Source organism: Arvicanthis niloticus, chromosome 7 (assembly GCF_011762505.2).
Source record: "Arvicanthis niloticus isolate mArvNil1 chromosome 7, mArvNil1.pat.X, whole genome shotgun sequence".
NCBI lineage: Eukaryota > Metazoa > Chordata > Mammalia > Rodentia > Muridae > Arvicanthis > Arvicanthis niloticus.
The window spans coordinates 85654885-85672187 of NC_047664.1; the positions used below are offsets into that span (position 1 = coordinate 85654885).

Here is a 17303-nt window from a genome sequence, read left to right on the forward strand (position 1 = left end):
ACTGAGTTTTAGCTTTTTTTTATTTCTGTCTATTCTTTTCTCATTTACTAACCCAGTGACTCAGATTTCCTATGCCTCCTCACGTATTACCATTTGTTTCAAAGAGATGTAATAATCTCAGTGAAGAAAACATGATTCTATACCCTATAGTTGTAGATGAACAGGTTAACCAGCCAGGGCACATTTTATATTAACTTAGTTTGTATCAACACAACTGTATAATCAAAAGTGGGCCAACCATGTATTTCATTTCAGAATGCCAAGAATCAAGCACTTCAAAGTGATGCACACTGGAAATAACTACACCATCGAGCTGGAAAAACCTGTACGTAGTCATTTCTCTGTTGTTGATAACCCTTCTTCTGTTGCCTTCTGAGTCAACCTGTAGAAAATCCAGTGAAAAGTGAGAAAACAGAAGGTATCCTGAGGAGCAGATGCAGAGATGGCAAAAAGGGAGACAAGCATCTCAGGTAGATGAGCCTATCTCAGACAGGAAGGTTGAGAAGAGACGCCACGAACAGGCAGCGAGACTGACTAGACGATAGCCTGCTTCTAACAGAGGTTCTCCCTTTACTGTCTCTGCAAACAATTGCTCATATCATCGTTTCAGGGAAAGAAAAGTGTTTTTATTAAAGGTCTTCGCAATATCCTCTATTTATAAAAATTCAAATGAGCCTGGGTCAGATGGGAAGTGACCGAGTGCCTTGCCCCCTAATATCTGTCATGCAGCAGTCTAGCAATGCCCTCTTAACAGCAGTGTGCAGAAGGCCAGGTTTCTTCTTTGTCTTCAATGCCTCTTCAAGCTTAGTTATTATCCTCTGGAGCTAATGATAAGCAGTCTTACCCTCCAACACAATGGCAGGCATGCAGCTAAGTAACTTATATATGCAACTGAATTTTTCTATTTCCAGTTCTTTAGTTGTTACACATACTATGTAGGGGAGTAAACTGGTATTTAGCTTGGTCTCAGTTATTTATTGAATGTGTGGTGACATGAACTGATATTTCTTGAAAATTAGCTCCTGGTTCCCCTAACTCTCTGGGCACATTGTATAGCAAAAAGGACTCTGTGGTAGAATTTCCCCTGTTTTGCTTGTAAATCTTAGAGACCCTGGTTCACACAGCTCACTTTAGCCAAGAATGCCTCCAGAACTTCTCAGATTCACATTTATGGATCCAGCTACATCTCAGCCCATCTTAAGCTCAAGATCTTCTTGCCTCTGGAAGAAGCCAACCAGACCTGGCTCCAGCTGAGCTTTGTAAGCGAAGTTCTAATAAAGCAGGCAGAGGACTCGGTTGCTGGAGGAGCATCTGTAAGATCAAATGGGCAGAAGTGGTTGCAGGCAGGACCAGCGTGACTACTGCACCCTTTTAAGTGCAGAGCTGGACTCCTTGTCATTAGCCTCTGTGGTCCACAGAAGGAAAATGGACAGCCTGGATTGTTCTTTTACCTTTCAAACTTTGCCTAACCCTGCTTTTCAGCCAGCTTGCATTTTACTGAGCTATCTTACTTCAAGATTATTTGGGATATTCACGTTTAACCAGATTTCATTGTATAAAAGTATTGATTTATGAGGTAGAGAGATTTTAGTGACCCACAGAACCTAATTTATCCTGTTCCAATGAGGTATTAACATGCTTAAATTCTATTATCAACCTATAGAAGGTTCTTATTATAAACAGTTTGAAGGGTAGCAAATCTTATGGACTAGAAAACATTTGGTTATGGAGCTGTCATTTTTTTTTTTCTTGTTTGTCTAAGTTCTAGTTTCAGGAAAGGAGAGTATGGCCTACATTAAGTGATTTCTTTTTATGTTTTAATTGTGGGAAGGCATAGTACCTAAATATTGACTATCGCAAACGCAGAGAACAACTCACCAGAGAATGGCCTCATAGTCCTTAAAAAAGGAGAAAACAGACATGGGTAAGAAAACTATAGCCATTCCATAAGTATGATGAAGCATGATGTCATCCTGCCCTACCTTTCTGAAGGTCAGGAAATAGGTAGCAATCTCCACTAACCGACAGCGTTGTATCTCTTGTGTATCCTTAGCCAGGTACTGAGCCACCTCTCACTTTCTTTTACACAGGTAACACTTCCAAACCTTTTCAGAGTCATTGATTATTTCGTGAAGGAGACTCGAGGGAATTTGAGACCATTTATATATTCAGCTGATGACAACTTTGGTATGTCCTGGACTTTACTACTACATCAAACAAAACAAAGCAAAAACAAAATAAAACAATACAAAGCCTCAAACATGCCAAGGTAGAAACTAAATTTTAAAAATTTCAATCTCTTCATTTGGCAATCATTTTGTTAGCATCTAGGGGAAAGGCATATCTTTGCACACAGTCTATGAGTCATGAATTGTGATTATAAACACCATTCCACCATTCTATTTGATATCATCAAACAAGTTCAGAGACAATAGGACAACAAAACAATATGGACTCCCAGGAAGCAAAGAGGAAATGTAAAGGGATGGACCCACAACAGCATCAGATGCTTGAGACTGGGTAGAATGCATTAGGATACAAAGGCTGTGGGGACTGGCCACTTGGTAGTAATGGCCTCTATCCTAGTGCTATTCTGCTAGGAAGGTAAAGAAGTCAGATGGCAAGGTCATAGGATGAGGAGCTACTGAAAAAGATTGCTGTTGGGTTAGCTTCAGAACCTGCGGGCTCCTCTTTCAAAAATTATAAATGTTAAAACAATGGTAGCCAGACAATGGTCCACTAGACTTAGCAACGAGACCTATGTCATCAGTGCAGTTCAAACATTCACTAACTTGGCTCCTTTCACATTCTAGTTTTGGGCATAGCAAGGCAGATTAGATGTGATCATTTGTCCTGATCTATCAACAGTCTACATGTGGTCCCTGGGCAAGCTCTAAGCAGGAGAGGTGAACCATCTCCAGCTAGTTTGGGTTTCATTCCTCCAGACACTTTCTTTTTCTACACATTATAAAGGAAAACAGCTTTGTCTACCTGCACAAGGGGCATATCTGGAATGTCTCACTAATTAAAAACACAACAGGTTTTCAAGTCTAAGTTCTTAAAATATCACCGTTAATCTTTGGATGTTACATAACAATACAAAAACATACACGAGCACAGTCCAAAGGAGATTGAGAAAGGGATCAAGTGTGATCTTAGTCTGTGTCCTTTGTACACTCAGCAGAGGAAGTGTCTCTAAGTTGTGGTCACACAGTTTGCTTGGCAACCTCTATTATGGGCTTCACTGACTCTTAAGGCAGCAGTTTACTGGGTTTTTGTTCTAAAACATTATTCCCTGAGTCTAAAACATTCCTTCATCTTCAGCCGTATGAATCTAGTTTTAGACTTAGAGATACCATCAAAATAACCACAGTACTTCCCTTTACTGTTTCTATCTGCTCTTTGAGTTACTGGTTCCTACAGCCTGCTTTCCTCGCATCTCTGATCTTCTCTGCAGCTTGTTTAGCTTCTGAAAACCTCATAGCCTATGACCCTAATTGTGCACACATAGCTACACATAAAGTCAACATAACGGGCTGCCTGAGGTGTATGCAGGAAAACACACCTACTAGAGTTCTATGGGAGAATAAGTTCTTAAAATAACATTTTCCAAAATCAGTGAGGATTTCTTACAGTAAAATTTAGGGTATGTAGAAAATCTACTGTAACTTCCTCCCCTCTGAACACTAGTCTATTAGTTTGCTATTCAACCCTGTAAAATAAACTACCTCCATGGTGGTTAAATCAACTATTTTATTTATTGTTCTGCAGGTCAGAAAACTGGATTGGATTCAGTTGGATGTTTTTTTCTAGTCTCACTTTATCACTCACATGGGCTCCAGTTTGATAGGAAGTTAAGGCTGACATTTCTTCCACCACCCTACTGCGTGCGTTATAGGCACGTACCACCACACCTGGCTTGTGAGATTTTTCAATAGGATTCATGGTATAATAATAATAGACTTCGTTAGCTTTAGCTTCCCCAGTGTGCATATACTCTTATTTTTTTTCCTTACCACACTGGGTGGAGTGCCCTTGCTCTCAGCTTTAGGGGAAAAAACTTCCATCTTTCATTACTATGAACAATATTGTGTTGTTTTTGTTTTAATTCAGAATAAAAAAAGTTCTCTTTACAACTATTTTCTTTTGGAATGCCATTTTACTCAGATATCATAGGTAGATGCTGAATTTTGTGATTTTTTATGCATATTTTGTATATGATAATAGTTTTTCCTTAGTTGGTTAATATAGCATTTTTACTGTTTATACATACACATATACTTTCTACTGTTTATCAAATGATTCATTGAACCCACTTGGTTATAGCATATTAAGTGTTGGATTTGCCTAATATGCAAAAATCTACTTGCTTATGAGAAATAGTGTTTTTACTAAGTGAATTCACTTCTCATATTTTATCTTCTAGGTTTCAGTATGGTTTTGATTCCATCTTAGACTCAGGAGCTTTATCCTTGGGCTGGGGAGCATAGGTCAGACAAAGACCCTGCACTTATTTCCCAGTGCTCTTTCCTCAAGTTAAAAACAAACATAGCTGCTCTAAAGTCCATGTGATAATTCCAACATTTCGTTGTTTTCCTATTAACCTGTGTGGTTTTCTTTGGAGAACCAGAGAACTGGTCATATTTCTCTAGCTTTTTGTGTATCAAAATTTTTTCCTATTTTTTTTTTTTAATCAAGTAATCCTGGGTTTCAGTTTGGGCATTCTGAGTATTACTGCAGTGAGTCTTCACATCCTTCTAAAGCCTCTGCAGCACTTCCTTGTTTTAAGCAGACATGATTGCTGCGAGGGTGAAGCAGCTGTCTCAACTGCTGTGGGCAGAAGCTCCGAGCCAGTTTCCTTTGTTTTGCTGCTTTGGGTTTGTACACCTCAAGATGTTATCCTAGGTGTTGGGCAATGGTCCATAGCACAGCTTACTTCTCAGAGCCTTTGACGCACCACATGGTCAGAAGTCATTCATCACCTAAAGGACATTTAGTTTTTGTTTCCTAGCCATTGTGAGCAGAGCAGCAATGCCTCAGCTGAGCAAGCATCTCTGGAAAGGACAGCTGAGTCACATGGTAGACATAGTTTTAGCTGTTTGAGACATCTACTGATTTCCAGAGTGGCTAACTGGAACAGTTTGCAATCTCCCCAATAGTGAATGAAGAATCCCTTTTCCCTACAACCTCAGCAATTACTCAGTTGTTGATCTTAGCTTTTGATTGTTAGCTTTTTGAGTGTTGATCTTAGTTTTGAGTTGGATTTCTCTAAGGATATTCAACACCTTTTGAGATAATACTTAGACATTTCTCTCTCTCTCTCTCTCTCTCTCTCTCTCTCTCTCTCTCTCTCTCTCTCTCTCTCTCTCTCTCTCTCTCTCTTTTTCTTTTGAGAACTTTCTGTTCAGATCCACAGCCCATTTTTCAATTAGGTCATTTGTTTTCTTAATTTTTAAAAGACATTCTTTATATATTCTGTACTTTAACTCTCTATCTGATGTAGAGCTGGTAAAGATTCTCTCCCATTCTGGGGTTCCTCTTCACGACTGTTTCTTTTCCCACACAAACTTTTTAGTTTTATGAAGTTCCATTTGTTAATTGTTGGCCGTATTTCCTGAGTGAATGAAATTACTATTCAGAAAGTTCTTTCTCACTTCTGTATCTTGTAGGGTTCTGTGTGCATTTCCTTCTAGCAGTCTCAGTATTTGGGAGTTTTACATTGAGATCTTGACCCATATGAGTAGATTTTTGTTCAGGGTGACAGATTATCTTTAGTGTCTTTCTTTTACATGTGGACATCCAATTTTCCCAGTGCCATTTGTTGAAGATGCTGTTTTCTTCTCTGTTTTGGCATTTTGTCGAGGATTGGTCAGCTGGCCATTGTTACGCAGACTCTAGTTTGGGTCTCCTATTTTGTTCCATTACTTTCTGTGCCATTAGCATGCGTTTATTTGTATAGTTCTGTAATAATAACCTGAAATAAAGAGCTCAAGTGGTCACTGACTGCTGAGAAAGGAAGTCCTCCTCGAGAAGCTTGCATATACGCTGTCCAATCCCAAGTGTTCAGCCCTGTACATACTAGCAAAGGTAAAAGAACTCAGCTAGTTATATATCTGTATATACACATTTACCTATATGTATACATGTAACAATAATACAGAAAAAAATTATGAGTTAGGAAGAGGCGCACAGGAGTTGAAGTCAAAGTAGTGGGTAGAGTGATGCAGATACACTTTTTATTTTCTAAAAAAAAAAAAACATTAAAATAAGTAATTTTGGGGCTGGGTGTAGTAGCACACACCTCTAATCTCAGAACTTGAGAGGCAGAGGCAGGCAAATCTTTGTGATTTCAAGGCCAGTTGGCTATACACAGAGTTCTAGGAAAGCCAGGGATACACAGACTCAACAACAACAAACCAACAACCTTAAAATATAAATAACTTCTTTCTCCCAAGTGGAAAAATACACTCAGAACCAGGCCTCCTACTTTAACTGACACAATGCAGATTCAAAAATACAATTCTGTCTTTGCTACTTACATCTCGTGGCATTTTAAAATTTCAATGGTATTCAAATCCTTATAAAAAGTTTCAGTGTCTGGAAATAAAATTTTCTATCTGGAACAACAGAAGTAGCCCCTGGGATCTTTGTGCAAGCAGGCTCACTGTTGAGCCAGGAACCTGTGTCACAATTGATACATCAGGTGGCTCTCTTTCCCAGTTCTTACCTCTTTAGGATTTCTCTGTCCTAAGGACCACTGTCCCTGGTCATTGAGGTAAAACAAGGGCTTGTATTATCACGCTGTCTTGTGAGCTAGGCACTGTGTCTCTTCAAAAACGTTAAACAAAAAATACGGAAAAGCAATTCCAACTCTTTTCTTAGTTTTCTAAGCCCATTTTCATGATTTCTATGGCCAGAAAGGGTTTTCTTTGGGGTGTTAGGACCAGGAGCGAAGAAAACAGACAACAGAAGAAACCAAAACTAAAACCAAAACAAACTGAAAATGGCTTGCTGAGTTAAACTGTAAATGATTTTAAAAAGACAACCAGATTATTACTGCTATTTGACTGAATTGGTTAAGTTTGCTTTGTGAGACTATTACTCAAACCCCTTGCATCTGATTCCTTTTTTATTACTGTTATTGACAGGGAGAACAGGTCAATTACAGCAGCCTGGAGAGACTTTTCAAATCAGAAAAGCTTCTGGAGAGTAACATTCAAAAGCAGAAAGAGAAGAAAAATATGACTTCCTGAGAATAGCCATCCCCCGAACCCTTAAATGCTTCATTTAAAGAAAACTTTGTGGAATCTGGTGATTGTTTCTGGGACACGGACTTGCTTGTTGAGACAGTGGACATGCTAGATCACTTAGTTTAATTTGCCTTGAGCTGGAAATTAAAGTTGTACAGTAGTTAATTGTTCAGAAATCTGAAGATGTGGAATGGGTCAATAATGTTTTATACCAAGTACCAATAACAAGAAACTGGGATTTTCTTTGCCCCTTGTTAACCTGTATTAGTGTCCAGCTTCCTCTCTGACATCAGAAGGCAAGACCAGCAACAAAAATAGTCAAGAGATACTGTCTCAATTTATTTTCTCCAATGTCAGAAATTATCAGCATAAGTGTTATTTCAAAATATGGCATGGAAGGTGTATAGAACATTAAGTTAAAGCATAAGATACTGCATGGTATTTTAGGTACAGTATACAAAGATATATATATATATTAAAGAAAGCTGGATATTCTGCATCTAATTATATAATACCAACACACTGTCAGTGTTATGGAACAAGAAAACCATCTCCATTGAAGTAGTGAGAAGCCTGGTTCTGTAGTATGGCTTCATTAATTAATCAAAACTTTCTATTCATAATTTCTAGGTCAAGAGCCCAACATAGAAGACAGGAGTGAGAAGCTTAAGAAAAATCCACACAAGGCATGAAATAACATGACACCTGCCTTCATGTATCTTGGTATTTATTATTTTCAGAAAGAAGACTTTCACTTTTAAAGAAAACAATCTCTATTTCCCTGACCTAGTTTCTAAATCACTCATTTGGGCACAAAACCAAAATAATGTAGCATATAATTTGATTATCAGCAGGAAAATAATTTACTCACCACCAGCCCTCCATCGAGTAACTTGATACATGCATTTCTTTGCACTAAGTAGAAAAAAAAATTACTATCTAAAACCAGGTTTTTGTTCCCTCATGGCTTCAATTTCACATAAACAATTTGCATTGCAGATTATTTAGTTGTCCTAAATCTTACCAATCTCCTAAAGCCTAACTAGGTTTTTAGTGTACTCTGATAGGACTAATTAATCAAATGTAAGTTATTTAAATTATCTAGCTTGGAGGTCACAGACATGAAATGAACTGGAAGTGCCCCTCTGGTGTAAACGCTATATGCCACATATTATGTTCATGGAACCTGCAATTCATCTTAGGTACTTTTTTGATGCTATCTTTTTACTAGTTCAAAACTAACCCATATATCTTTAAAGGACCACAAAATACATACTGCTGTTTCAAATCTAATACTATACATGGTTAATTATGGTGATTCATTTCTTTAAAAGCATGGAAACTCCATCCAAACTAGATCTCTGAAATCACAATTTCAGTCATACTATATTCTTTTCTTTGAAAACAAATTCCTACGTTGATTTCAGTGGTCACACAGTTAGGACCCATGGAATTAAGAACAAAATGAGGGGCTAGAGATGGCTCAGCAGTTAAGAACACTGACTACACTTCCAGAATTCAATTCCTAGCAACTATGTGATGGCTCACAACCATCTGTAATGGGATCTGCTGCCCTCTTCTGGTGTGTCTGAAGAAAGCGACAGTGTATTCACATACATCAAATAAATAAATAAATCTTAAAAAAAAAAAACAAAAAAAAAAACAAAAAAAAACTATTCTTCTAAAAAAAAAAAAAAACCCAACAAAATGATATGGTTTATATTCTACTCTTGGTTCTAATTACTTGGGTATTTAGCTTATTTTTCTAACCTAAAAAAACACACACACACAAACCAAAAACAAATAAGCTAGAATGGATTAAGATTCTCTTAGTTTAAACATTTTATAAAGATGCTAATAAGAGATTAGGACTCAGAAAAAAGGCTATAGGAGACCAAGGGAGAAGATGGCCACTTCTGTGACAATAAAAAGCACATATATACTCAGTTTTGATGCTGGAAGTCTTAAAATGTCTGGTTGCTCTGTTTTGTATAGAGCTCCAGTCAACTACTTAGTAAGCTACCATCTAAACTTCTCTTTAATTTGCTGTAACTAGAATTTCTGAGAATTGACCCACAAATTTGTTAGTGTGAGACTATGTTAAATTTCTGTGCAGGAATTTATGTAAAATCGAGCAAGGCTGTCTTTTAAATGAAGAGTTAGTGCTAATGAGAATTCTTACATCTAGGATATAATAACATAAGTATTAACACAAAGCTGTAACATACACATAGCACTGTTAGTGATGCACCAAATGAGGTTCCGAAACAAGAGACTGGTGAGTGTTAAAATAACATCTAAACCTCTTAGAATCTTTTAAAAACTAGACATTCAAAGCTGGTGAAACAACATGGTTGGCTGCAATGGATAGAGAAATCTAAGCGCAGGGCATAACTAAGGAGTTCACACTAGAAAGTCATAAACACATTTAGCTGGGAAATAAGCTCTGCTTATTTGATGTTTCAACAGCAAACATGGAAGCCACGAGATATTAGAATAAATACTTTCACAAGATTCCATTTTTAATGTGCATTGGTGTTTTACCTGCATGTATGTCTATGTGAGGGAGACAGATACCCCAGAACTATAATTACACACAGGTGTGAGGTGCCATGAGAATTCTGGGAGTTGAACCTGGATTCTCAGAAAGAGTAGCCAGTGGTGCTAACCACTGAGTCATCTCTCTAGCCTAGAATAAATATTTTCAATGTATTAATGGATATTAAAAAGACTAAAGAAAAGTTATCCAGATGTTGAAGAATACAAGTATTGACCATTATCTTATAGAATTGAGACACTGTAGTATATAACAGAATAAAATATGTAAAAGAAATGTGTGATGAAATATAAGTTGGAGATAACAAAGTTGATACCTGTATAATATAAACTCTAACACACTTACCACAGTATGTTCATGGACTTGGCATGTCAACACAGAAGGATGGCTAGACCCTGTCTATGAAGTCTAGACTGAAATCACTTCACAAGTTTGTTCACTCACATCTGATGACTGAGGCTGTTAACAGCCTCAGCTTTCTCACATGGGAGTCTCTGGGTGTCCTCACAAACTGTTTCTAAGAGTAAACTTTTCAAGAGACACAATATGCAATGGAATGAGAGCAAGGCAGCAAAGGTGCTTTGACCCAACCATGGAAGCCTTAAACAGGGGCTGGCAGTGGCAATCTTCTACGTGAGAATTTGGTTTTGGAAATATTGCTGTTTGGGGAATATGTAATTTGCCAAAGGTAATGATTAAGATTAGTTTTATTTTGTGTGAACATGCAGAATTTAAAAAAGTAAAAAAAAAAAAAAACAACTAAAAAAAAAAACCACTAGCTAAGAGAGAACAGAAACTATGATGTATTTTAATTAAGAATTGGACATAAAAATCAGTAAACATTTTTTGGGAGAAACAAAAATGTCCATATAAAGCACAACTATAAAAAGGAAGGTGAGAACAGTGTAGAAACTGGAAGAGATACTGCCCAGATGGCAGAGAAAAGCCATAGCCTGCCAAATCACAAAGATGTGAGAAGAACAACTGTCTGGGGAAGATTCTATCAACACCTCCTGACCACCAAATCCAAGCAAGTGTGGTATACACTAGGCAAATATCTAAAAATGAGACTATGTAAAGATTCAAAGTTAAGTAGACTGAAAAATTACTCCTTAAGAGTACCAGACAAAAAGAAAGCTGAGATTGCTAAAGAGAAGACTTCAAGGCACAAAGAGATATTTCAAATTGATAAAACACAATATAACAGGAAAATATAACAAGCTAGACTTAAAGCTCTAGTCACTGTTAAACTGCTGTGAAGAGACACCATGACCAAGTTAAGTTTTATCAAAGAAAGTATTTAATTAGGGGCTTATAATTTCACGTCAGTGAGTTATCATTATGATGGAGGGTATGGGGGCAGGCATGGCACTGGAATAGTAGTTGAAAGCTACATGTTGATATGAAGGCAAACACCAATGTGAGTACACGTGCACACACACATGCACACGCGCACACACACACACACACACACACACACACACACACACACACACACACACACAACCTGGCCAAAGCCCACCCCCAGTGACACTTTCTCTCACAAGGCCAAACCTACTCCAACCTTCTAACCCTTCTAATCCTCCTGAATAGTATGCACTTGGGTAAGTATTCAAATATATGAGCCTAGGGGGCCACTATTAAACAAACCACAAGTAAACTTACTAACTTTGCTTCAGGATATATAAAACAGAAAAATATTCTGGGAGAAAACAGCAAATAAACATAGTAAGTGACTTTTAATATAAATCTTATAATTCACATTATAGTTTATTAAAACATAAGGATATAGAAAATTTAATAACATTAAAAGATTTGATGCCATTGACATGTGCTGTAGTACTACATCCCGATGATCCCGGCTAATTAAGACTTTTTTTTTAGCATGAGTTTTTAAATCATCAGTATTTCAAAACATACAGTTTTTGCAATAATCTTTTTAAATTTTATTTAGCTGAATGTTGGTTTAAAAAAAAAAAAAAAACGAATCTAATTTTCAGGACCAGTCACGAAGTGGGAACTCTGGTAACTTCAAACCGCATTTGGAACTTTGAAGGGATGAACTTTAAGGGTGGACAAGAAATAAGAGAATTAATAGTCTGAAGTTACCTGGCTTTTCCATTAGAAGGGCCAGGAAATCAAAGTGCCTGAATAATTTCATCAAAGTGATTTTAGATTACTAGTACCTAGGTTCTCAGCAGAAACAAAAGGTGTGTGTGTGGGGGGGGGGGGGAGAAGTCTTGAAAAATAAAAATACTACTCTGCTATTAAATAATTTCTGTACATTTTCAAGTAATTAAAAGGAAATTGGATACAGAGAAAGAATGGAAGAAACAAAAGAGAGCTGACAGACTCAGAGGAAAGCTTTCAGTTCTGAAATTAGACCATGTTCAGTCTTTGTGCAGAGAGATGGCTCCGTGGTTAACAGCACTTGCTGTTCTTGTGGAGAATTAGGTCTTACTCACAGCATCCATCTTGCGAAACTCACTAATGCCTCTAACTCCGTATCTAGGGGATCCGATGCCCTCTTTTGGCCTCTGCATACAAATGGTGCACATAAACACAGGAAGAAATGCACAGTGCACGGACACACAAACCACACAAATGAGATTAAATAAATTTTTTTCAAGAAAAGTGAGAACTGCCAGAGAGACCAGTTTGCAAGTTTATAAAGAAATCTGAGCATAGAAAATAGAGGACTAAGAATAATCATGACATTTTAACAGAAAAAAATAATTAAGTTTGAAAAATAAATTTTGCCAATCATAAAAAAAAATCAGCTATAGTGATAGAGACAGTATATTATCATTAGGACAGAAAAGGAAAGAAACAAAAGGTTCAGAAGGAGCTACAGTAATGCTACCTTGGCAGTACTAGGAAAAAACAAAACAAACAAACAAAAAACCCGAAGTATTACTGGTACAGTATTAGCTAACATTTCCAGAATGAACTTCCTACAAATTACAACTCAAACCTGAAAGGAAAAATTAATGTGCTTAGAAGACAAAAGAGAGGGGGAAGGGGAGGGGCAGGCAGAGGGGGAGAGGGGGAGGGGAGGGGGAAGGGGGAGAGGGAGATGGGGAGGGGGAAGGAGAGGGAGAGGGAGGAGAGGGAGAGGGAGAAAAGAGAGAGAAGATTCCACAGGCTGAGAATAAGGTTTTAATTATGAAACAAAAGACTGGCCCTGCCAGGTATTTAACTTTTAGCTTCTGAGAAGATATGTACAACCATACAGATAACAAAGAACCTGACTTATAAAGATCTCCCACATATCAAATGAAGAAAATCACTGCCAAAACAAAATGTAGATATGCCACATATCTGACAAGACACTTTCCAAACAGGAAAAGTTGAAATGGTCAATCAACCTGTGAAAAGGTGCTCCACGCCCTATAATGAGAGAGAAGAGGAAACTGTCAATCAAACACGCGGATGTCCACCACGTTGTCAAAACGCAAAAGCACAAACCATACAAAGTGATCACAATGTAATCTAATGCTTAGCACAGGGCGATGAAGGCGAGGCAGGTGCTGGAAGGAGGAAAGCCAGGGAGGGAAGGGGGAAATGATGGAGTTATATTTTCATTTCAAAACTAGAATATTTTAAAAAGAAGAATATCTACAAACATGCAATTTTTATCCTGGACATATTATTTGCAACTGAAGAGGAATGTGTGAATAAAACACATTTATTATAGAACTGTAATTATCCAGAACTAAATACATCTTCATTATTCACAGTCAATACAACAGTCAATAAACTGGTACACTAATACAACAGTAAACTACTACAGCAATGGTAAATAAAGTATGGCTACAACAAACATGGATGAAGTATGATGAATGACAGACACCAAACAATGCAGAGTGACTCTTCACATACAGTGCAGAAGCAGGCAGAACTAAATTATTCTGTTTAGATTTGCATACATAGCGGGGGTAACTCCAGAAAAAAACAAGGAGGCAACTGTAACCGTTAATACAAAAAGAAAACACAGTAATTATCAATGGTACTTAAAATGTTTGTGACGGGAGAGGGATTAGGAAAGTTTCTGACACCATGTTCTATTGATTTCAATATTGGTTAGATAAGAAATTACCTTAAAATCATTCCTTAAACTGTATATTCACATTTTATATACTTTCAACATGCATTTTTCAACTACAACAAGGACGCTTTGGGGGCTGGAGAGATGGCTCAGTGGTTAAGATAACTGGCTGCCCTTCCAGAGAACCTGTGTTTGCTCCCAAGTCTCAAGGGATCCAACACCCTCTTCTGGCTTCATGAGCACTGCATAAATGTGGTGCATGTACATGCAGGCAAAACAAATCACTCACACACACACACACACACACACACACACACACACACACACACACACACACACACACCAAGATACAGCAAGGGAAAAGCAAACACAAATTGCCTGTTGATACTTCATCTGACTCCTAAGATCTAAACTTTGTGATTTCTGATTTGGAGTTGGGAGTCAAACCCAGAGCCTTGTGTGCTGAATCTTGTGTGCTTGTTTACTGTAGAGTTACAACCCCAGCTATGGCTAGGTTTTTGTACTTTGATACTGTCCCAACAATGTGCCATGAAAGACAAACTATCAAAGTAATATACAGTGATTCCAAGTTCTACTTCTAGAACAATATACAAGGAATAAGACACATAACCCAACTGCTTCAAATGCTATAAAGAATTGACTTTGGAAACCTCAGACTAAGTTTCTCCTGGAGTGACTATTTCTGCCCTTTTTTCTCATTTATTTTTGCACCTGTATATTAAAGTTAGGGCTTTGAGCTTGCTAAACAAGCACTTCCTCTTTGGCTTATATGCTCCATACTAATCTGTTTTCAAAGGATAAAAGGAAACAGTAGCAGCATTAACCACAGAAAAAGAAGTGTAATTAGATTCTCTGCAATGAACCACAGAGCATGGTTTAGAATGACACCTAAAATTTCTGACTTACTTTAGTATTAAAAAAAAAAATGAATGGAGTAAGACCACTTTTCTTCTCCCCCCCCGCCTCCCCCCCCCCCCCCAGTATTCAATAGCTATATTTCAGTACCAAGAATCTTAAGGTACAAAATAAAGAAAAAACATTTCTCATTAACTTTATTATGGCTTTCCAGTTCAGTAAAATTTACCTACAGAAAAACAAAGCCAAAACTCAATGACAAAATGGTTGTGGGTTTAATTATAAACAAACCAAACCTGGTTGATCTTCTTTACTAAAACACTCTACAAAGCATGGTTCTCATTTACTTCCAAAGATATGTGAAAACCTAAGTAAACAGAGCCAAGCTATTGCTTAACGTCTGAGGATTCCTGAATGATTACTTAGAAAATACGTTACTACCAAAGCAGAGAAAATAAAGTAAAAATTGCAAAAAAGGACTTCTCTTTCTCATTAAGTTCTAAGCCACAGAGCCTTTGATGTTCATGGATTCAATTTATGAACAATGGGAAGGGTAGGATATGATAAAAACTAAAGTTTATTTTAAAGGTAGCCAGTTCTTTAAAATGGGTCCTGTCCACTTTTCTCCATCTCTCAATGAACAGAACATTTTATTACACACTCACCCCATTTCCCAACTGGATACTTCATAAAAGGAGGAAACAAAAAGCTGGTTGCCATAGAGATTTTAAATTGTTTGTAAATGAAAAGTACAGAGTGTAAAGAGATAACCTTGGAGTTAATACTGACATAATCTAAATTTTAATTCAAAGTATTTAGTAATGATCATAACAGGAATAGGAGCGTCCGTCAGGCGAGTACCTTCCAGAGCTGTGAGCACTTGTTTAGAATGCATGATAACCCTTGTAAAAAGACTCACTGCTGTTCTCACTGATTTTACAGTCAAGTACTATTTATAACTTTAATGGACCCATTATATCATTAGTAGCAACTGTTCATATCAGAAAACGGAGTATTTCTCTCAATAAAGAAAAACCTAAAAAAATATAATTTTTTCTATTTCATTCAATTCCCAATTTGGGAATGAAGAGTAAAATGACATGCTTCCTTTAAAAAAAAATACTATATATATATTTTCTCCATTACATTGCTGGAAAGGGAAAAAAAGACAACTGTAATAGTATTAAATTTCTAATTTTCATCTATTTCTAAGAATATTCCCTTTATAAAGCATTTTAGTTTTATATACTATGACTAGCTTAGACTTCCAGATAAATAAAATAAAGGTATATTAACAATCAAATGATTAGGCATATTTATCTGCTCACATTCATGGATTTTCTATGAGAGTTTCAGAGTGCATGTAATACTGTTAACATTTAGACCAAGTTAACATGCCATCTTACCTCATTGTTTACAACACTGATCAGATCAGGGACAATCCTGACTTAGGGGAGGAAGAGCAGAACACTATGTTAGCACTGGTAGCAGGACACCAACTGTAACTACAGTTTTAAATCTCTACTCTTCATCTATAGCTGCCATCCCTCCTCCTCTCAGCTATGGAATTTTCAAAGCCTAGTCATGTAAGCAGTACAGTGCCACACTATCTATATTGAAATAATGGGTCTCAAATACCAAATAAAAAAGAAAACCTTGAAATAGGATTTAGCTTTCTGAATAGCATGAATTCACTATTTTCAATTTCTTCATCTTTATTTCTTCTGGTCATAGATAAGTGATTTCGTGTTCCTCCTTTCATCCACAGGGCTTAATAAACAATCTTGTAAGCATTAGAAAACGGTATTCCAGTTCAAAGTTGCTGTGATCATAACCGTAGGAAGACACAGAAAAATCTGTACTATGCTTCAAAATATTTTGTAATTCTTCACTGTAGTTAAGTTTCCTACTGATGTTTCCCTTAAATTAAGGCAAAAAGAAATCCACAGAATTATGAGCTGAGCTTCTGAATTAAGTACACTTTCCAAAATAAAGTAGTGCTGGAGTATCTCCGTAACAATGTCTATTCATCAGTGTCATGGCTGAAGTAGTATCTCACTGGAGGGCCTGGCAAATCTTCATCTCCATCAGCATCTGGGGCAAACGACACAGTAAGATCCACATATTTCTTCTCAGTGGAAGGCTTCACAAGTTTGTGCATTCTAAGAATAAGCAAAGATAAATACTTTGGTAATTTGATTAAATTAAAGAACTTTTTGCTACTTAGTACTAGCCAGAGACTGGACTTGTAAATACTTTAAAATATAACAATCTATTTTTATACATTAATTTTTCCTTACTAAAAGCTCCACATTGAAAACATGTACCTAATAGGACCTCTTCTGGTCATGACAAAAAGGAAACAGAAATCCCAAACAGTAATGCAGTGATTCTTCCTACACTTCCTAGTTTAGAAACATCACGGATCCTCTAGCAGTCTTTTTAAAAAGAAAAAAGTTTCATTAAAATCTTAAAATACAAACTTCCCGCAATCTATTCTTTATTTTATTGGTTTGTGCTGAGGGAAGGGAGTGGCCCCTGTAGTCTCCTCTCTGAGAGGAGATAAGGAATC

General features: G+C 37.0%; 2 protein-coding genes across 3 annotated transcripts in view; one reads left to right on the plus strand and one right to left on the minus strand.

The window, feature by feature from the left end:
* Positions 1 to 10580, plus strand: part of Stap1 (signal transducing adaptor family member 1) — a 31654-nt gene extending 21074 nt beyond the window's left edge. Inside the window, exons 7-9 of one of the 2 annotated variants that reach the window (XM_034509390.2) lie at positions 256 to 325; positions 2091 to 2187; positions 7881 to 10580. In XM_034509390.2, the coding sequence (XP_034365281.1) occupies positions 256 to 325; positions 2091 to 2187; positions 7881 to 7942 (229 nt within the window). In that variant the 3' untranslated portion in view covers positions 7943 to 10580. Of the gene's footprint in view, positions 1 to 255; positions 326 to 2090; positions 2188 to 7148 lie in introns of both variants that reach the window. The other variant, XM_076938726.1, reaches the window with a different exon arrangement.
* Positions 10581 to 13477: 2897 nt separating this feature from the next.
* The window catches only part of Uba6 (ubiquitin like modifier activating enzyme 6), a 71037-nt gene continuing 67211 nt past the window's right edge, over positions 13478 to 17303 (minus strand). Inside the window, exon 33 of the mRNA XM_034509146.2 lies at positions 13478 to 16893. Within this exon, the coding sequence (XP_034365037.1) occupies positions 16755 to 16893 (139 nt within the window). The 3' untranslated portion in view covers positions 13478 to 16754. The remainder of the gene's footprint in view (positions 16894 to 17303) is intronic.